The sequence below is a fragment of the Pseudochaenichthys georgianus genome, chromosome 4 (assembly GCF_902827115.2).
Source record: "Pseudochaenichthys georgianus chromosome 4, fPseGeo1.2, whole genome shotgun sequence".
NCBI classification, from domain to species: domain Eukaryota; kingdom Metazoa; phylum Chordata; class Actinopteri; order Perciformes; family Channichthyidae; genus Pseudochaenichthys; species Pseudochaenichthys georgianus.
Genome location: NC_047506.1, coordinates 31,376,378 through 31,397,327, shown reverse-complemented (window position 1 = coordinate 31,397,327; position 20,950 = coordinate 31,376,378). Strand labels below are relative to the sequence as shown.

Here is a 20,950-nt window from a genome sequence, read left to right as displayed (position 1 = left end):
AAAGTGTGTTTTACATCACTAATGATAAATGATTAATACATAATGTAACACTGATACTTCCACTTACGACATCCTAGTATTTTCATATTGTCTGGTTTTGTTTTCATTTTTTTATAACAAGAAAGGATCTGATTACTAAATAACAAGATAATAATACTATTACAGGTCGACAAGGTGATTGGGCATATATCCCACTAGGTGGCGCCAGAAGACGAGTTGCAGATATCCCCTGTTTCCTTAAACCATGCAGTACTTTGTGTTGCCTTCACTAGCTCATTAAAGCTCGTACTTCGTATCTTCTGTGGTTGAAAGATATACTTGAAGCGCTTACGCTACGAGGTTCCTGTGGCGTTTTCTTTTTGTTATATTTATTGGAATATCAAAAGTAGATATTGTATATACAGTATATCATATCTTGCTGTTCACATTCCTACATTTATTTGATAGCATTAGCTACGGAATCAATATGTTTGCAATGCATTCAAAATGTATGAAGAGCTTTGAAAATGTAAAGTTGAATTACATAAATTACAAATTTATCATTTTGATAATTGATTATTCATTTCATGTGTAATAACCTTTTTAATGACTTTCCTTAAATAAACATAATAAGGCGTAGTTTAAACATAGTGATTCCTTCAAATAATACTGAAGTAAGTGGTTAGACGAAACAAAGCAATGAGAAGGTTTTGTTTTTCTCACTATTTTCTCCGTAGTTTTTATAAATCAAACAAACTTTCGATTAATGTAGAAAACAATCAGAAGTTGTTAGTCAAATATTGCTCCAGCTCAAATAACTGAAAAACTTCCCTTTCACAGTTTTTTCACCAAACCACGTTGAAAATGGGTAGGGCAGTCCTTGAGTTTACAAATTCCGAGCATTCCAAGGCACTTGAAGGTGTCATAATTCATATCCAATGAGACCCCGCCCTGTCCACCGTGTACTGTTGACCGTCACCTCATCTGTCTACTCTGTACAGTTCGCTGCAGTCGCGCCTACTCGCCGAGCTTCCATGGCGACAAACTAGAAAAGGCGTTTTTCTCAGCTCGACCAGCCTGTTAGCTCCTCCAGGAGAGCTAACGGGCATGTTACGAAATGGGATGATATAGCGGGACCTCGCAGTACTTTAGCATGCTAAGCTAACGTGGAGCTGTACACACATTTGCCAGGAGAAACAAGCCCTTAACTAGAGCGAGCTAACGGAGGCTAGCAGTAACCTGCAGGCTGTTCTTGCTAACCAACTGGCGTCGGCGTTGCTAGCTAACAGGATGGAAAGTGTGAAGGAAAACAAGTGTGGGACGCTTTCAACTCCGTCAACACCACAGGGGGTATCCGACTCTAGCGGTGACAGTAATTCCGTGAAGCCAAGTGGATTAACACCGGGAAAGAGACCCTCAATCGGGGAGGATAGTGACGGTGGGGGCGCAGAAGCGAAACTCTTCGGGAAGGGGCTGGCAGCCACCTCCCTTCTCCAGATTGCGATAAGGAATGGGATCTATCAAAACCAAGTTGCCAACGCTATCGGCGGTGCAGCCAAAAATATGAACATCCCCATCGTGAAAACAGCCAACATCTACAGCCTGACATCAGCCAACAGCACCACTTCTGTCAACTCTTTGCTGGGCAGGAGGCGGCAGAGACACAAGAGGAATCTGTCGCTGGGGGCTCCGCCGACCAGCACCTCTCCCGGGGGGTCGTCAGCGGAGGCGGTGAGTCCCGCTCCCTCAGTCTCGCCCCTGAGCACACTAAGCCTAGATAGAAAGACTTTTCTTCGGCAGAAACAGTCAAAGCAGCTCCAGGCCTCGGATAAGACATGGGTGAGGTCGGACCTCCGGAGAGGTTGCATTCACGTCCACGACTGGCTCACGCCCTCCTACCCGCGGCCGGTGCTCTGCACTGTGGACACCACTGCTGCCGAATTAGCCAGTAAGCTGGAGGGAAGCAAAGCTGGGGCTGTGTTGAGAATTAACTTTAAAACTGCTGCTTTAGTTGACTTAAATGATTATTGCAAAGCTAGTAATGGACACACAGATGCACACGATGTCAAAAACCTCAACCCAGGGGAGAATGAACACAAACAACAATATTATCCTGATGTTAAACTTTCCTCTAACTTGTTGGATGATAAAACCGCCAGTAACTCTTCCTCTGAGGTCTATATTAATGACATTAGTATAGATTTGAGCCTGAGTGTGGGAGACTGTTATGGAGTCTACTCTGGATCAGATATGGAGAGCAGCACCTGTGAGGACTTCAGCCCAGGTGGACCCAGGAGCACAGAGCACCGGGACTCGCTCAGTGATGGGCTGGGTTTGGGCACAGACTCCTCGGTGTTGAGCCCCACAGGAGACAGTGCCACAGAGGGACATGACCCGTTTGAGAGCTCCTCAGATGAAGTAGACCTCACCTCCTCTCCAACACATTCAGCTGGTAACTCTGCTGCAGACCAGCAAGAGGACCTGCCTACCACAGACCCCGGTAGTGCTTCCAACCCAACCACACGAGATGAGCCCCCATCTGGAGGTGGTGATCATGTAGATACCCCCACATTAATCAAAGCTCCCTCTAAGTGTCCCAGCAGCTCTCAGACTCGGCCCCTGTCCAGCCAAGCATCTGCCCAGCCTGACCCGGAGGTCCCTGGGGGGTGCAGAGTATGGCCAGAGACCATCAATACTACCCCGACCCCGGCTCTCTTCGTCCAGCTGCACGGTGGAGCTGTGCGGAGGCTGGGGGACGATGAGAAGCCACTTCAGATATTAAATGAGTACCTCACTAATCTGGGCTTTGAAGAGGCATGGAGGGTGCAAGGGGAGAGCATGAATCCTGAAATTGGCTGCCTGATTCGCTTCTATTTTGGTGAGTACTGTGTCTAAATAAAAATACAAAACATGTTACACTATTGGATTACACCTAAAGACAGATCTGCAGGGCATATACCTAGGGCCTCTTTGACATTGAGAACATCCAAAAAAATCATGTTTCATACCTCAATATTGACATTTTGCTAAAATTGTAGGGTCTAAAATCTGTGATTTCGCAAACATTTTTACACTTGACTGAATTGTTTTTTTATAAATGGGCATCCGGATTTGGACATGTCATTTCCTAAATGAAAAAAGACAAACAAATTACAAAGGATAATATTTGAATCCAACTCTAACCCTTGATATCAATATATATCCCAGCTCTCTGCGTTATGAATGTATGTTGATGAGACAGCCTGGACTTTATGTGTAAGCTTTCTTTTCCAATGACACTGGACCACTGAGCCACGAGCTGCTTGTTACCCCATGCCACTTTAGTTGTGCTCGGCTTGTCTCGGCTCATTCATTGTCCGTCCATTCTCAGTGTACCGTGAGCGCTGTCATTGTGTTTGGTCAGTCGGACTGTTAAACAAGTGTATTCAATTGTCCGGGGCGGGACAATGCGCAGTGTTTTGGCTGTAAACCCACCCACCCCCTCTGGGAGACACATCTGGAGGTAGCAGGTGTGCTCTTTGGGCCCTGCGATCATGAGGCATTCTGGTTACTGTTTCTCTTCTTCTGTTGTTGTTGTTTTTGGTAAAGATCCTGTTTTGCTGACAAGCCGGGTAAGAGGATGGAAAAACAGCTATGATCTCTTATGGGATTAGCACAACTGGATTTTGTTTTTGACCTTGTTCCTACACCATCGGTTAAGGCGGTGGGGATAAAGATGTTGGAGGAAAAGCCTGCAAATATTTGTTTACCAAAATGTATATATTCTTTTAAACTCGCAGTCTAAATCCGGAGTAAAGTCTCCGTCAAGAGTACACTTGTTCCTTTGTTACATTTATTTGAACACAAGCAACACACATGAGATACTTTTACAACACATACCATGAGGTATACTCAAGACACCGTACACAACAAGCTTTCTCTTTATCCTGTATTTTTACACGGGGGGCTGAGCAAATTCCCCTGCCTTCTCCTACACCCCCCCGCCCCTTGGCTACCACAGTGAGAGTAACATGACAGAGGAACAAAGCATGACGTAGAGTGAGGCCGCTGAAAGCAGGGGCCTTTCCAGCCATTGCAGACAAACACACAGCCACAGTGAAACAAGCAGTGAAGGATGGCATGACAGGGAAGTGGACAATGTCCTTATAGAGGTGGTGGTACGATAGGAAGTGACTTTCATAATGGTGTCGAAAGGAGGAATTTGAAGTTAAATTGGAAAAATGTATATTGATATAATATCGACATTGTGATTTGAGAGTAGACAACATGTTATATTTTGGGTATATCACATCATAAGTGTCATTTCCTGGTTCCAAAGGCTGCTTTACAGTCGAGTGACGTCATTTTGTACCTCTCTTTTCTAGCAGTTCTATTATTTCCTGTGCCTGCTTAGTCATGAAATCTACATTACTAATGATTATTTATCAGAATGGTCATTGTGTGACATTCCGCATCTATGGCCAACCCTACAATATTGTCACATTATGGATATTTTGGTGTTTTGGTGGAGGATTTCCCTCACGTAGCCCAGCCCTAGTCATGATAAGTACAACGTTCTATTAATACACAGGAAAATACTTTTGCTACACAATGTCCTGTGTAAAGTTTGATTTGTTTGTTAATATTGATGTGCAGAACTTTAGGAGATTGACTCAGCACTATCCCACACACACACACACACACACACACACACACACACACACACACACACACACACACACACACACACACACACACACACACACACACACACACACACACACACACAGAGAGACTGTGCTGACAGTAAGAAAAAAGTGACCTTAGTGGAACTCGGATTTCACCTCCTCAGTGTTTTGGATCTCTCTGAGACCGTGGCAGCAGCAGGCTCCTCTTCAGCGCAGATCTGCAGTACCCAGAAGGTCACTGCGTTTCTCCCAAGGTGAAACCCAGCAACCAACAAACTTATCTGATGAGCTACTTGTGCCCAAAACTCACTAAATACATGCAGGCTTCTTGTGTTTTCTTTGTGGTGTGAACATAATAAGAAACATGAACGGGAATGGTCGTTGCCCTTAGGGACAAGATGCACCAAAAGTTGTAGTGCTAACAGGAAATGGCTATTGGCGGCTTGATGAGAGACAGGATGTTCCCCAGTCAGAGGAATAGACGGAAGGAAAGGACATGTGTGTTATATATATTTACACACTATGTCTGGGCTGCACCGCCCAGGGAAGGGTGGACCCGCACAATACACATTCCGCATTATTGTTTAGATTAAAACGGGGTGTGAATTCCCGCTGATCCCCCCCCCCCCCCTCCCTGAGTTAATGTCACATTTATCCAATCATATGCTCACTGACTGACTGTTGTCAAAAATGGGTGAAAATACACACTAACTCTTTGTCTAAATATGATACTCGATTTTGTTTGTAACCACCAGGTCTTAGTTTATTGTCATGTTTTTTCCTCCTTTAGTAGCTTTCTTCCCATCTTTATATATATTTAGCGACATCATGTTGATCATGTTGGAGCTGAGGGTACTAGGGATGCACGATATTGGGTTTTTGAAACCGATACCGATAACTTCCTGCTTCTCAAGACCGATAATAAAAAAAAATTACGCCACTAATTATTTTAACGCGATTAACGCATGTGTATTTTTTTTTCCTTGGCCGCCCCGTAGTTTCAGAGCGCATCGAGTTTAAAATACCATCTACAAGCTGATGCTGACAGCCCCGCTCCTGTCGCCCGCTTGTGGCAGACCACACTTCCACGCTCACCGGCAGGCACCGACTGGCCATCTGGAGGGTGTGTGTATGTGTGGTCCGAGCGAGCGAGAGAGAGACCTTACGTGCATTGTTGTTGTTAGCATCTGGTGCTAGCTAGCTGCGCTAACGGATATAAGGAGCTGTTTAAATGAAAACAGAGGAGCGGCATTTCGCCACAACTACGCCGAGCACTTGACTTTATGCAGGAAGCCAGACAGTGGGACATTGTACGAAAAGTCAGCACACTCGGCAACATGATTGCAGCGTCCAGGCAGCTCCGGTTCGAGCATATGCCTTGAGTTGCACATATCTCCAATGCATGCGTGCGCGCACACACACATACATTACACACACATAGTGCTGCGTACCGGTACGCCGAACCGGTACTGGACTTGTAAAAAGTTTCGGTTCAAGTCCGGTTAAAACCGGAACGTCAGGAACCGGTACATGGACTCGCAAAAAAAACTAGCACTTACGTATATTCTGGTGTCTGTGGTTATTTAAACATTCCCTGATAAACGTTATTCAGCGTCAATAAATGAGTGCTAATCCCAGTGTGCTCAGTGTACAACATCACATGTCCTTTCACCTTCGATTCACGGTTTGAAAACGGAGCATTTCGCCACATGCTAATGCTAACCGGACGTGAAGAATTTTCAGAATAAAAGTATTAAGTAAATAGTGTGAACTTCCGTTTTTTTCAGAATAAAACTGATTTAAATTAAATAGTCTATTTAATTCAAAATTAGGCCATATCAACATTGATTTTAATTTCTAACAGTATGTATGTACATCACTATGTATGTAGTATGTACTGTATAATGTACACATGTAGAGTTGTAGAAAATACATGGTGTACAGACAGTACAGTACACTCTGACTGTACAGTACACTCACAGTGTAGCCTATACTGTATAGTAGGTGTGTAACAGTGTAATGCGTATAGTCTACTCTACACTCTACCTTTCAGCAAAGTTTTAGGGATTTAGGCTCAGTCAGCTCAGGGACTGTTTGGTTACTTTAGTTTGGTAAATGAAATAAATGTTTGAACTTTGTAGTAGTTCACTGTAGTTGCTGTCATAGACTCATAAGTCATTTGTAGACTAAGTGGCAAAAAGTGTTATTTTTACATTTGTACTTTGTAGAGAAATGTAGACACAAGTTAGATGGGAGCACCACAAACCTGATGAGTTTGAATTTTAGTTGATTATTGTTAATTTTCAATTGATAATTAGCTCACAATAAGTTCACTTTAGTCACACAACTTGACACAAGCCATGGGTTCAGGTCCGGACTTATAAGTCCGGACCTGAACCTGAACCTCTGGACTTGAGTCCGGACCTGAACCTGAACCTCTGGACTTGAGTCCGGACCTGAACCTGAATGTGAGTCCAGGTACGCAGCACTACACACACACACACACACACACTCTATTGTATTATTGTCTTCGTACACACCATCGTAGCGATGGCAATGTTTCAGGTGACTGATCAGGTTCGAAGTATTAGGGAGCGCTGGATTTGTGAAGAACTCCCCTCTTCCTAAACCACTAATACCACAGTACTGGCAAAACGGGAGGAGCCAAGTGAAAACAAGCGCCCCTCATCCCAATCCACCCACACCGCAGTATTTTTGTTTTCCAATTTTTTTACCCAAAATATATATTGTATATTATCGGGGCTATTCATACTGGTATCGGGTTTATCGGGAAGACATCATAATTCCTAATATCGGACCCGATAATTATCGTGCATCCCTAGTAACTACAACAGACTCTGAAAATATGGATGGCAGTCGAATATTTTAAACACAAATGGAGTTGAAACAATAAATTCCTTTTCAGTAACGTTTTATGCAAAATGTACATTTGCTCAAATGTTCTTTTTTTATAAATAAAGAAATAAAATAATGATAGGTGGGGTTTAGGTCTCCACCAAACCTTGAAGATAGGGTAGTGTGTCATGATATATGAAGAAGGAGAACTAAACAACAACTCTTATTTGGAACAAAATAAGTTTTAAGTTTGGGTTGGTTACTCCCAGTGAAAGCTGAGTGACATTTAGTCTCCCTCACTCGGGGGGGCAACAGTTAGGATCAAGGTGGTGGTGTTAAAAGCATCACATAACAAGCCTTTTCAGGTCTGTCAACGGCCCAGAAAACATAGTTACAGTTGGTTAACTCTATTAAAACGGCAGTAAAGAAGGGGAACCCCACACCTGCTTCTGGCCAATCATCTGCTTTCCCCCGCTACTGTAACTGAACTGCGGCTGCTTTGTGTGTCGGCCAGGGGTTAACCCAACAAATCACGGCTGAGTGACTGCTCACTCCCAGCCCACAGGCTATTGGAGACAAATCACTTATATAATCACACAGCTCTCACCCGCTGATAAAAAAAAAAAACCAGTGTTAGAGAGTATATCCACAAAATGCCATTCAGTTAAAAATAACATGTTTTCTTTGTTCAAAAAGGCCATTATGAAAACAAATAATCAGTATTTTTACTGATTAATGCACTCACGGTCATCAGTAACCTCATTCATTCGCATATAAACGATGTTCTCTCTTTCCATCCAGGCAAGCCTCGCAGCGTGGGCGGCTCTGAGCGTGTGCAGCTTTCGGGGGTGTTTAACGTGCGCAAAGGGAAGCTGGCGCTGCCGGTGAACCGCTGGTCCAGGCGCCAGGTCACACTGAGCGGAACCTGCCTCATCGTCTCATCTGTCAAACACGCCCACACCGGCAAGATGCACATCCTCCCCCTCATCGGAGGAAAGGTACTTTGTCATGTCTTTCTCTATAAAGATGTTTATCAAGCATAAAGACACGGCATTCCTTTCTGCGATTTAGACGAGTGGTACAGCACGGTTTCTTCATGGAGCTCAGGGAGGTAAACTAGTGCCAGTGGTACAGCACGGTTTCTACATGGAGCTCAGGGAGGTAAACTAGTGCCAGTGGTACAACACGGTTTCTACATGGAGCTCAGGGAGGTAAACTAGTGCCAGTGGTACAACACGGTTTCTTCATGGAGCTCAGGGAGGTAAACTAGTGCCAGTGGTACAACACGGTTTCTTCATGGAGCTCAGGGAGGTAAACTAGTAGTTGTCACTGAGATTTGGGCTGAGAATTAACTCACTTTTATTGTTGTATAGAATTTATATTATGTACTCTCTCATGTCCTTTTGATAAATATAAAGATAGAGGCACGTAGGATAAGCTAAGCATAAACACTGGAAATGGACATCGCTAGCCTGGCTCCATTAATCAAGAGAGAAAAAAAACTATATTTCTGTGTTAAAAAAATGTAACGAGTAATGAAAACTTGTCTTGTGCCTCAGGTGGAAGAGGTAAAGAGACACAGCCACTGTCTGGCTTTAAGCTCAGCTGGTCCTCAGAGCCAGACCTACTACATCAGCTACGACTCGTACACAGAGCACCTCCGCTGGCACAGGACCGCCTCCAAGGTACTCCAAGTGCTGCAATATGTCCACAGTTACCCCGTCTACTTCCATTAGTTTGATTTGTTATGATGAGAATGGCAGGATTCTACAAATCTGTACCGCCTCCTAGGGTCACAAGTTGCTCATCAAAGGCCCCCCCCCCCCCCTCCCCCCTTCCTTTTTTGTCAGATTGCGTCCCAGAGGGTGAACTCGGTCGACCTGTCGTGCTGCAGCCTGGAAGAGCTGCCCACTCAGCTCTTTTACAGCCAGGACCTCACACACCTTAATCTCAAAAACAACTTCATGTCGCTCCACAAAGGAGTTCCAGCACTGACCAGGTGAGGAACACTCTACACACTGCCACGCTGTGTGTTCAGAAACAAGGCAACAGGAGGAGCCGATACAGAAAAAGCTCTCTTTTGGATGTGGAATGTCCCTCTTTGTTTTTTGTACTGTTTTGGTGAGCTACCATATGGTCTGAAGAGAAAGCAGCTTATATCAAATGACAGATTACGTGTGTGAGTGGGTTTCAGATGATTAAAGGAAAGCTACTACCATAGAGAGTTTACATCTGATCTCTGGGACACAGGGCATGTTGGACGCTAAGGTCACAGTCTCATATAGCAACATCGTTATAGTTTTTAAATTCCTTAAAGGGGCCCTATCATGCAAATGTTCAAGTTTCATAATTGTATTTTGTGCCTTTTAATGTTCCAAAAGCTCTTTCTTTTTCTCATACTGCCTGTGCTGCAGCACCTCTTTTCACCCTCTGTCTGAAACCAATGCTCTGATTGGTTAGCTGGCCAGCTTCGTTGTGATTTGTCAACCGCTTAGATATGTCCCGCCCCTTAGCCTATCACGTACAATGTGATGGTGCGCTAGCCAATAGAAGCGTGAAAGTTACCTATGAATGTCATTGATTTACGAAAGTAAACAAAGAACTGCAATGGCTGAGTTTCAGGCAGGGGGGGGGCTTTGTGACAGAGAAACTCCCACTTGGGGAACATTTTGGATTTTAGCCTTTGCAGACAATTTACATGCACAAAAGCCTAAATAACACACTACAGGAAAGACTTAAGTTAAGTGCAGCGGAAAAGGTGCCCTATCAAACATACTCAAGTAAACATTAAATATTGTGCTCTGTTATTTTTCAAGACTATATATTGACTTATCTACTTGTCTAAAGCACTCGATCCAAAGAGCCATTGTTTCCCACTGAAGATAAGTAGTCTTCAATAATCTTTAAACACTGGTCATTCATAATTGCTTTGTTTACCATGCATGTGCATTAATACACATTTGGCTGAGTATTCGTGGCAGTTGGCCAGATTATGAGACGAGTGGTGTTGTGTTTTGACTTAAAAAGCATATGGCAGAGCTTCCTAAATCCTGATTGTGGCATTATCCTGATTGAACAGCTTTCTAGCTAAATCACTGGAAAGCCATGTCAGGTTCTTTGTGCCAGCCTAATGCAGTCAATGAGTTTATTACAGGACTGTAAATCCTGTGTGTTTTCAGGGACATTTAAGTTTTGTTTCTCTATTAAAAAGTCAGGCTTCTTATCCAATACTTACCCTACATACATTTCGGTCACATTTGATTTGTGCTCCTTTTTTGCCAGATTAGATTTGCATTACATTGATTACAATGAACACCTATGCACTGAATAAACACTGCCATTGGTCCGCGGTAAACACTCGCTTCCCAGGCGGTGGGTTTTTAAGGAATGTGTTCCTGCGGCGTGTCTATGACCTTCCCTCGGAAGGATGTAGGTCCGGCTTAGCCTTTCACCCCGACCCCTCTCGGAACTGGATTAGGTTAAACACACACAAACACACCCAGCTGATCCTCATGCTGCATTGTTACGGTGACATATTTCAGTCGTGTAAACACTTAGCACGTGTACTGCCAGTGCTGTATCCATGCTTCCTCTTGTAATGTTCCTCGAGGAAGGGTGTTCTGTAAGATCTCACAATGTTTGTTTTTGTTAGAGCCTCAATTCAGAGCAAGGCTAAAGTCTTATAGCACTAAGAGATTAATATATGTGTCCCTCTTTGTCTTCCTGTCCCCACCCACTTCCTGCTCTCCTTATTTCTCCTTCACCCTCTCTAGGTTTTGTAAACTGAGGAGCCTCAGTCTGTCAAATAACGCTCTGTCAGACTTCCCCCTGTCCCTGTGTGACATCACGTCGCTCACGGAGCTGAACTTGTCTGGAAACCGTCTCTCGTCTCTGCCCGTGGAAGCAGGCACCATGCACAAGTAAGAAACACCACGACCTCTGGGCTGCAGCGCTTAACAATAACAGCGCTGATAATGACCATGATCGTTTGCCAGGTATTTTCCCGGGGGCTGAGAGTATCCTCCGCGACCTCTACTACCGCTGGGTAGGAGACGCTGCCATCAGTGCAGATGAAATCCCTCTCTGTATTAAGTGAACGACTGGCTGTGTGACTTCTGTCCTGACAGTGCAGTTTTTTTTTCTGCAGGTGATCAAAATGCAGAGTCATGCTGCTGCTGTCCTTGCAATAAAGACTATCTAGGGCCAAGTGCTTAGTCATTGTATACACCAGCGTTTTCAGACATGTCCCTTTTTACAACCGCCAATATTTGGGAGCACTTTTTTATAGTGAGTTTTTCAAATGTATATAAAAGACGATACAAATAAATAATACTAATTTAATAAGAGTACATTTATGTTTTGGAGTAAACTATTTAATAATAGAAATAGAAACCCATGCATGGAATAATTTAATTCTGTAATCCTTCCCCCACCCTATTTCTATGGTTGTAGTTTCTTTTGGGACTCGTCTATTTTGGAAAATATATAGGAAATGTAAAAAAATAGTTGTGGTCAATGGTGGAAGAAGTATTCCTATACCTTACTCAAAGTAGAAAATAACCACTTACTTCTTTATCCTGTATTGTATTATCAGCTAAATGTAGTGAACAGTTTTCTGTCAGTGTCATAGTATTATATATGATGTTTCTAGGTCATTATTGTTGCTGCATTAATGTGGAAATGGCCTTGTACTGCTGTAGACTTTAGGAAAGTATTTTAAACATGTATTCAGTTAATGATCGAAAACATTTTGAGCCACATCATTACTGAGCTACATATCCCCTCCTCCCCTCCCCTCTTGTTGTTGTGTCCAGCCTGCAGACTCTTCTCCTGGACGGGAACTTCCTGAGCTCCCTGCCCGCAGAGCTAGGCTCTCTGGAGGGCCTGACCTACCTCGGCTTGTCCTTCAACTGCTTCAGCTGCGCCCCCCCCGTCCTGGAGAAGCTCAGAGGCCTGGAGAGGCTCTGCCTGGCAGGGAACCAGCTCTCTGTCCTGGATATCACGGGGCTGCAGTGGCTGCCTGCTCGCCACGTAGACCTCAGGTAAACTCACAGGCATTATTAGTCGTAACACTGGAACAAAAGCTCTTCTGAAATCCAACACTTCCCAAGATGCTGCAGGAACACTCTGCTCTGTATTCCTGCATCCCCGCCTGTTTCTGACTTTTTGTCCTGTGGAATTGGAAATCTGAACATCAAGTAATTAAAGTTCAACTAAGCAGCCATAACAAGGGGTTACATGAAGTGTCAAGAGCTGAAATTGAATGAAACATATGAATTGGTTGGTACAATGACACACTTCTCCTTTGAATCCTAGTGATTTTCAGATATATCAATATATATTGGGTTATTGAAATTCCTTAAAAAGGCAGATGTTGAGCATGAATAGAAATGTAAGTTATTTTAGGTAGGTCAACTTTATTTTTAATAAAATAACTCTGTTCTATTGTGTGTATGTCACCCACATTGTTTCAAGCGCACCCTGCTGGAGGGATTGAGTAACGCAGGGTAAACCGTGGCAAGCTTACGGGGAAACTAACATTAAGCAAACCTTTAGCTATGCCTCGAAAATGTAAATTCTATGCACTGTGTCTTACCAAAAACACACTGTTTTGTTAAAGATCCGCTGAACATGCAAGTGGTGAAAAGCACAGCCTGCAGTGTATCAATCAAAGTTAGCACCATAGCCTCGATTCCATCTTAAATCGTACTGGCCCTTAAATATTGAGAATCCGGCCTGGAAAGTCCTAGAATGTGATATCTAAAAAGGTTTTCAAACCCTAAGACAGAGATGTAATCTCCAGCTCATTTGTTTCCTTCTGTCCATGTTCTCTCTTCCAGGCTGAACCGGCTTCAAAAGGTGACAGTGGGAGACTCGGAGCAGCTGGTGCACATCCTGCAGCTGGACCTGAGGGACACGGGGCTCCAGGAGCTGGATGTCAGGCCCCTCTGCAGGCTGGAGCTCCTGCGCTGTGACAGAAACACTCTCTCCCTCCTCAGAGTCAGCGGCCACGCCCTCAAGAGCCTGCACGCCGCACACAACGGTATCTATTATGTTAATGCCGGTTCCTCCACATGTTTACTTCAATGCAATTCATGATAAAACATTTCCACTGGAATGACAGGAGGAAGTTGGGATCAAACTTGTTAATGTGATTCATTTGTGCTAATTTTTTTAATAATAGTTTAGGTTTCCAGATTCATCCCGGGCATTCACTTTGACAAGCTTTGCTGCTAATAAGGAATTGTTCATATTGTGTTTTCAGAGCTGAAGCTCCTGGAGGTGCAGCCGGTGCCCGAGAATCTGACTGTTCTGGATTTGTCCTGGTAAGAAGACTCTATGAATAACCAACTGCCCTATTTACTGAGTGGAAAAGAAGGCCATGTGCTTGTTCCAAGAAGGCTGCTGACTGTATTCATATATTTGTAGGAACAAGCTGGGATGTGTCCCTGCCTGGGTCTGTGAGAGCAGCAGACTGGAGGTGTTGGACATCAACCACAACTCTGTCACAGAGCTGCCCCTACAGTGAGCAACACACCAACACCATTGTTCGTTATTATGTCAAAATGTTATTTCAAGTCTTCAGAAGAAAAAAAAAACACTTTTACAGTTAATATCAGTGATGGTTATAATTGGCAGCATTGTTATAAGAGGCAACACTGTTGTTGACATACTGTAAATATAGATATACTTCATAACAACAGTGTTGGTAACTCTTAAGACTCTTTAAACGGAACAGTATTATTCCAAAGGGTCTTATCGATACCTGTAGCAAGACGCCTACACCAGTGCAGTGTTTCTTTTCTTTTCAATTTACAGCCTTTGGCAACAATTACTGTTGCCTTCAAACACAATCAGATCCTGGTAGCTTTTTTCTGGGTTGCTCACACATACTGAAAGTGGCTGTGAGAAATGTTCCAACTCAGTGTGTGTGTGTGTGTGTGTGTGTGTGTGTGTGTGTGTGTGTGTGTGTGTGTGTGTGTGTGTGTGTGTGTGTGTGTGTGTGTGTGTGTGTGTGTGTGTGTGTGTGTGTGTGTGTGTGTGTGTGTGTGTGTGTGTGTGTGTGTGTGTGTGTGTGTGTGTGTGTGTGTGTGTGTGTGTGTGTGTGTGTGTGTGTGTGTGTGTGTGTGTGTGTGTGTGTGTGTGTGTGTGTGTGTGTGTGTGTGTGTGTGTGTGTGTGTGTGTGTGTGTGTGTGTGTGTGTGTGTGTGTGTGTGTGTGTGTGTGTGTGTCGCTGTCCAGTGGGAGCCTGAGGAAGCTGCTGGCAGGCTGGAACCAGGTGTGTCGGCTAGCTGAGAGACTGGAGAGATCGCAGCTCGAGGTCCTGGACCTCCAACACAACCATCTGACGGAGCTCCCACACAACCTGTTCATCAAAGCGCAGAGGTGCACACAACATCCATCCTCTTCTTTTCTAGCTCTATTTGTTTCCGTGTCTATTTTCATCTTTGTGTATTCAACATGTCTCTATTTATTTCTGTCAGTTTCCTTTTGTGTTGAAGTTTGTATTATCTTTTGGGATGTCTTCACAGCTTGCGGTACCTAAACGTGTCAGCCAATAAGCTGGAGAACCTCCCTGCAGCCAGCCTATCAGAGGACAGCTCCAGCAGCCTGGAGGAACTCTATGTGACCAATAACTGCCTGACGGACAAGTGTGTCCCCCTGCTGGCTGGACACGGCCACCTCAGGGTGCTCCACATGGCCTACAACCAGCTGCAGACGTTTACTGCCAGGTAATAACTGCACATGAACTGAGCTTGTCGAAGAGGAACATTAATGTATGATAACTTTTTTACCTTTTAATTTTGCTGCATTGAAGGGCAAATAAAAAAAGAAACGCATGCACACACTGTCACTCTAAGAAGCAGGTTGCGAGAACATTACCCAATCACATGCACCTAATTGCAGGCTTGTAGACACACACACACACACACACACACACACACACACACACACACACACACACACACACACACACACACACACACACAAGCTTACATGAACTCGCATTCCTTTGCTTCTGAGCTGTCCTAATCCTAGAGGAATCTCACATCACGTTATATTCACAGCCTTGCTTCAGAATGAGGTTTATGTCACATGAGAGATGACTTATGGTGTGTAGTTCTCTGATACAACTGTGCCTCCTCCTCCTCCTCCTCCTCCTCCTCCTCCTCCTCCTGCAGTAAACTGGCACGTCTGGAGCAGCTGGAGGAGCTGGACCTGAGTGGAAACAGACTGAGGGCCGTGCCCACCACCATCCTCAGCTGTCAGCGTATGCACACACTCTCCGCCCACTCAAACTGCATCAACGCATTCCCTGAGGTTCTCCAGCTGCCTGAGATCAAGGTCAGTGTGATATATGAAGGTATTATAGGCTCTGTTTCTTTGCTCTCGTTTATCTGTGATGTTCCTCTGGAGCTTAAGAATGTAAACATACTGTTCATACAGGGGAGTGGGCGATATGTGGACGATATATTGAATGTATCGTGGCTAGATCTGCGTAGGATGAATAAAATGACTGCTAGCAAAAATACAGTACAACTGATCTTGTTGTTTTTGAAGCTGCCGGCATTAGGCTTGCTTAGGCATTTTCCTCCTCTCACGCAACAAAGAAACAAAAAAAATCAAGTTTACATTATGCACACTCGCCTGCCTATCAACACAAGGGGCCAGGGCTGTTTTTAAAAAACAACTATTAAGATACATGTTGTGTAAAGCGTTAACATATTGAGATATATCACCCAGCCCTACTACATAATGTATTTTACCTTCTAGAACAACATCTCTCACAGATGTACACAGAGAACATCCCCATCAGATTAGAATGAACCGTGGTCCTAGTTGGGGACCTTGTGGAACTACTGGAAAAGTCATTGTAATCTGTTGACCACAAAAAAGTCTCCCTCTGTCCCGTTCTATCTTTATTGGGGTTGGGGCACATCGAAAAGCCTGTAATCTCTTTCGTAACCTCCTAATGTCTTCCTTCATGTTTAACCCAAACTGCGATGCAACCTGCTTTTGTTGATACTGAACAGATGTAAATCAATCCAATGAATAGAAATGACACTGAAAAGCAAGGTCCCCACAGATGCTCTCTCCTGTGATCTGACCCTGTCTCTCTCTCTGCTTTGATCCGTCAGTGTGTTGACCTGAGCTGCAACGAGCTGACGGAGGTGACTCTGCCGGAGACGCTTCCTCAGAAGCTTCAGGATCTGGACCTCACAGGCAACCCTCGCCTCAACCTGGACCACAAGAGCCTGGAGCTCCTCAAGTACGAGCCTGCTAGATCCTGCAGTAGTGATGAAACTGAAAAAAAGACAGTAAATGTACTGAATCGTGAAGAAGCAACTGGCTGAGCCTCTTTCCCTTTTCTTTCTCCTCTCTGCAGTAATATCAAATGTTTCAGGGTGGATCCATCCCCTTCAGCTCCGTGTGTGAGCGAGAGCCACGGGGCCCCTGCAGTCTGGAGCCACGGCTACACAGAGGCCTCTGGAGTCAAAAACAAGTCAGTCCCCCCTTTCTATTTTCGTTTCTCTCCATGTGCACTTCACGTTTATTTAGATGTACACACACGCTTCTCTGAAAAACAATAGTAATGAAATAAATAAAACAAAAGTCCTGTGAAGGCATAAAAAACTGCATAAGACTAAATTATAATGAAAATGTAAGAAAATAAGCATTTCCAAAATAGTTGAAAAGCTCTTACTCGGCTGTACGGAGCTGCAGCTAAACAGTTTGATGTTTTTTTAGCCTGGACAGCAAAGCTTTAAACACTTTGGGTCAGCAGATCTGACGGATTAAACCGTCAATAAGACTATGTTTAGTCTTTAACCTTGGACATCATGGAGAATATCAAGTTTGAAGAGCAGAACATGGACAAGAGATCCAAACCCCTAAAGCTTAAAAGGAGATACAATTAAGTTCAAATGTAAGTAATGAACCATATCTTAGTTTTTAGGTATGAAAGTCACTGCAGTGCTACAGTCGTATCTTTCGCGCCTTGTGTGCTATCGTGTGCTGAATCCAGATATGTTATTAAGACTGAAACCAAGCAGGCAGAATGAAATGAAAGCAGGGTTGTTTATATTCAGTCATATATTGTGCCTCTTGTTGTTCTCAGGCTGTGTGTGGCAGCTCTGGCCCTGGACAGCTTCTGTGGGATCCGTGAGGCTCTGTACGGAGTATTCGACGGGGACAAGAACGTGGAGGTGCCTTACCTGCTGCAGTGCACCATGGGAGACGTGCTGGCAGAGGAGCTGCACAGGGGCCAGAGGCAGGAAGACTACATGACCAACACTTTCCTCACCATGCAAAGGTACACACAGCTTATAACTACTATAATTTCTCAAATGTGCTTACCTGTTTGTATGTATACGTTTCTTGTAAACATGTTTTATTTTACAATAGTTTTCGTAATGTGATGTATTGTAATACGTATGTTTTATTTGTTTTTATCAGCAATTCCTGTACCGTGAGCCCTGTTGAGCTTTTTTTATGATTTTATTACATATTTTCAAATATTGTTTGTTTTTTTGATGACTCTGCAACATCTGACCTGGGACGGCACATGTCAAATAGCCTCTTACTGATTACAGAATTGTCTATTAATGCGGAATGTCCCTGTTTATTAATTTAATAAATAAACAAATAGTTCTATATTCGCCCTATTATTATAAAAGGTAATTCCTCTTTTTGTTGCACCCTGTTTTGCCACTGCAATTCCCTTCTATGTGTAAAAATACTTTGCAATAAACCTGATTCTGATGCTGAAATATTCCCCGAGCAGCACACAGGAGTAGACACGTGAACTCTTCCTCAGTTGTTAGCTGTAACAAAGATCATACACACTCTTCACTAAGACTTTCTGCGTTGCTCTGCTGCAGGAAACTGGGCACAGCGGGTCAGAGGATGGGGGGCTCGGCCGCACTGTGTCACATCAAACACGACCCGGTGGCTCCGGGCGAGCGCGGGGGCTGCTTCACCCTGAAGGCCGCCAACGTGGGCCGGTGCCAGGCGGTTCTGTGCCGCGACGGTAAAGCTATGCAACTCTCCACCACACACACCGTCAAAGAGGAGCTCGAGTACCTGAGGGTCCGGCAGCATAACGCCATCATCACCGAGGTAAAGACACACTCATTTGCAGATTGAGCAATTTCATAAAATATTGATGATTGGTTCATTTTCTTATTAATAAAGTGATAACCTCATACACATTACAGTTGCAATGCCGTCATTGGTTAACAGCCCTTTACCCCCCTCCTGCAGGACAACAAAGTGAGTGGTGTGACTGACTCCACCAGGATCATGGGTTACTCCTTCCTGTGCCCCTCTGTGACGCCCAGACCGCACGTCTCCACGGTTACCCTCACCCCGCAGGACGAGTTCTTCCTGCTGGGCAGCCGGGGTTTATGGGATATGTTGTCTCCCAGCGAGGCGGTGGAGGCGGTCAGGAACGTCCCGGACGCTCTGGCTGCTGCTAAGAAGCTGGTGACCCTGGCTCAGAGCTACGGCTGCTCCGACAGCCTCAGCGCTGTGGTGGTGCAGCTCAGCATCACGGAGGACTGCTGCTGTTTCTGCGAGCCCGAGCCCCCTCCACCCAGCCCGGGCCCCGGGGTGCACACCAGCACTCTCCCCTACTCAGTGGGCAGTGATGGCATACCGCTGCCCCCCGCCTCCTCTGGGACAGTGAGCGAGCTGAGCAGCGAGTTCAGCACGTCGGAGATGAGCAGCGAGGTGGGGTCCACCGCGTCCTCGGAGGAGCCCCCGCCCCAGGCAGAGCCCCTCCCCTCCCACCTGAACCTGCCGGGGCGGGCCGGCGTTCGCAGGCCGCCCTGTGGAGGAGGCAGCTTCCACAGGCAGTTCTCCGGAGCTCTGTCGGACCACGGGGTGGACAGCGAGGACGAGGAGCCCATCGCCGGGGTCTTCTCCAACGGCAGCCGCGTCGAGGTGGAGGCTGACGTCCACCGCCATGGCTGCACAGCCCCCCAAACGCACACTACACCAAGCACAAAAATCCCTCCTGCTGTGGCTTCACCTTCGCCTCTTCCCTTCTCCTCGCCGTCCCCCTCCCCCATCCCTCCGTCCTCGCCCTGCCTCAGCGGGGAGGCTCAGTCGGGGACCCTGGGCCGCAGGGCTCGTGCTAACGGCTCCGTGGCCTGCCAAGGGAAGAACCAGGACCTCATCGAGGAGGCGGCCGACGCCCCCGTTAGGAAGCAGGGGGGCTACTTCAACGCTCCCGCCCAGCCGGACCCCGACGACCAGCTCATCATCCCGCCAGAGCTGGAGGAGGAGGTCCGGCAGATCATCCAGCAGCAGCAGCAGCAGCAGCAGCAGCAGCAGCAGCAGCAGCAGCAGATGCAGACACACAGCCAGCCAGCACACAGCTACCAGAAACCTGCAGACTTCTTCGTCGCACCGCTCTAACTTCCACTTTAGGTCGTACCGCTCCCTCCAAAAGATCCTCAGAGTATTCTGAACATGCTTCTGGACCAGACAGACTGTGTTTTGTTATTTACTTTATTTTCTACTGTTAACTCTATGCCCCTTGAAACGCAATGCAATTTTTTACAACACTTAGCATTGATACAATCTTCACATGTAATTGATTTTCTTTTTTTACCATATCTTTAATTTTAAGAAGCTCTTTGAAATGCTTTTTTATTGGAAAATCATTCTATGTTAAATGGTACTTGGAGATAGGGACCTTTGTGTTGTAGCAGACATTTCCCCCGTGTGTCGTGGCTCTTGGCCTTTACAGTTGTCCGAGTTAGTAAAACTGTTAAACTAACTCCTAGGAGTTTAATACTTTAAAGTGACTTAGTCACTGAAGCGTACTAATATTCTCTGAGAGAAAAGATGATCATTTCAAAAGGCTGATATTCCAGGTTTGTGTTTTCGGGTGTTCAGAGTGGTGCTGCAGTGCTGAGTTAATGCTGGGGGGGTGTTACAGTTATCACCAGCTGAATGAATGTTCTCAGAACAGTGCTACAGACTTCTTGATAATGGCAAATCGCACAAGAGAGCTACTTTTGCTATATAATAAATTAAAAGTTTTCAGATAAGCACAACTTGTTGACTTTGACTTATTGTGGAGGAGTGGATGTTTGTACTTAAGGAGACTTTTTGTAGCCATATGTTAGGCTTTGTTTTTCCAAGGCTTTTATTTGTATAGGTGTTGGGGGGTTCCCTTCCCTGTAGTGTGTTACATAATGGGTTTCATTTATAACGCACTTCATATTTGAGTTCAAATCCCGAAGTGCTACAAGCAGTGAGCATGGAACAATATAAACAATGGTACACAACACGGTAGAATGAATAAAAAGCAGTAACAATAACAAAAATAAAAGGGTAGTAATAAATAAAAGGTCTAGGAAAAGCCTCCACGGTCTGTGGTGCTCTGATGTGGTCGGGGAGAGCGTTCCACAGACTGGGAGCAGCCGAGCAGAAGAC

The 20,950-nt window shown here is 45.1% G+C and overlaps 2 protein-coding genes across 2 annotated transcripts in view; one reads left to right on the top strand and one right to left on the bottom strand.

Moving 5' to 3' along the window:
• tns3.2 (tensin 3, tandem duplicate 2) overlaps nt 1-1,015 on the bottom strand; it is a 55,154-nt gene extending 54,139 nt beyond the window's left edge. The window contains exon 1 of the mRNA XM_034080407.1: nt 1,001-1,015. Coding sequence (XP_033936298.1) covers nt 1,001-1,015 — 15 coding nt within the window. The remainder of the gene's footprint in view (nt 1-1,000) is intronic.
• LOC117445098 (PH domain leucine-rich repeat-containing protein phosphatase 1-like) lies at nt 938-20,562 on the top strand. The gene is made up of 17 exons (XM_034080506.2): nt 938-2,857; nt 8,304-8,500; nt 9,062-9,187; nt 9,353-9,501; nt 11,276-11,422; nt 12,317-12,544; nt 13,343-13,545; nt 13,768-13,828; nt 13,932-14,027; nt 14,744-14,887; nt 15,034-15,234; nt 15,685-15,847; nt 16,642-16,772; nt 16,890-17,006; nt 17,622-17,816; nt 18,385-18,622; nt 18,767-20,562. The coding sequence occupies exons 1-17, from the start codon at nt 1,270-1,272 to the stop codon at nt 19,922-19,924; spliced, it is 5,142 nt and encodes a 1,713-aa protein (XP_033936397.1). The 5' UTR covers nt 938-1,269; the 3' UTR covers nt 19,925-20,562.
• Nucleotides 20,563-20,950: the final 388 nt, after the last annotated feature.

Bases quoted from the DNA above. Each gene is read 5' to 3' on its own strand.
- LOC117445098 (XM_034080506.2), top strand. From the start codon at position 1,270: ATGGAAAGTGTGAAGGAAAACAAGTGTGGGACGCTTTCAACTCCGTCA. The intron at 11,423-12,316 runs GTAAGAAACACC...TGTTGTGTCCAG, and splicing joins GAAGCAGGCACCATGCACAA to CCTGCAGACTCTTCTCCTGG. The intron at 17,007-17,621 runs GTCAGTCCCCCC...TGTTGTTCTCAG, and splicing joins GCCTCTGGAGTCAAAAACAA to GCTGTGTGTGGCAGCTCTGG.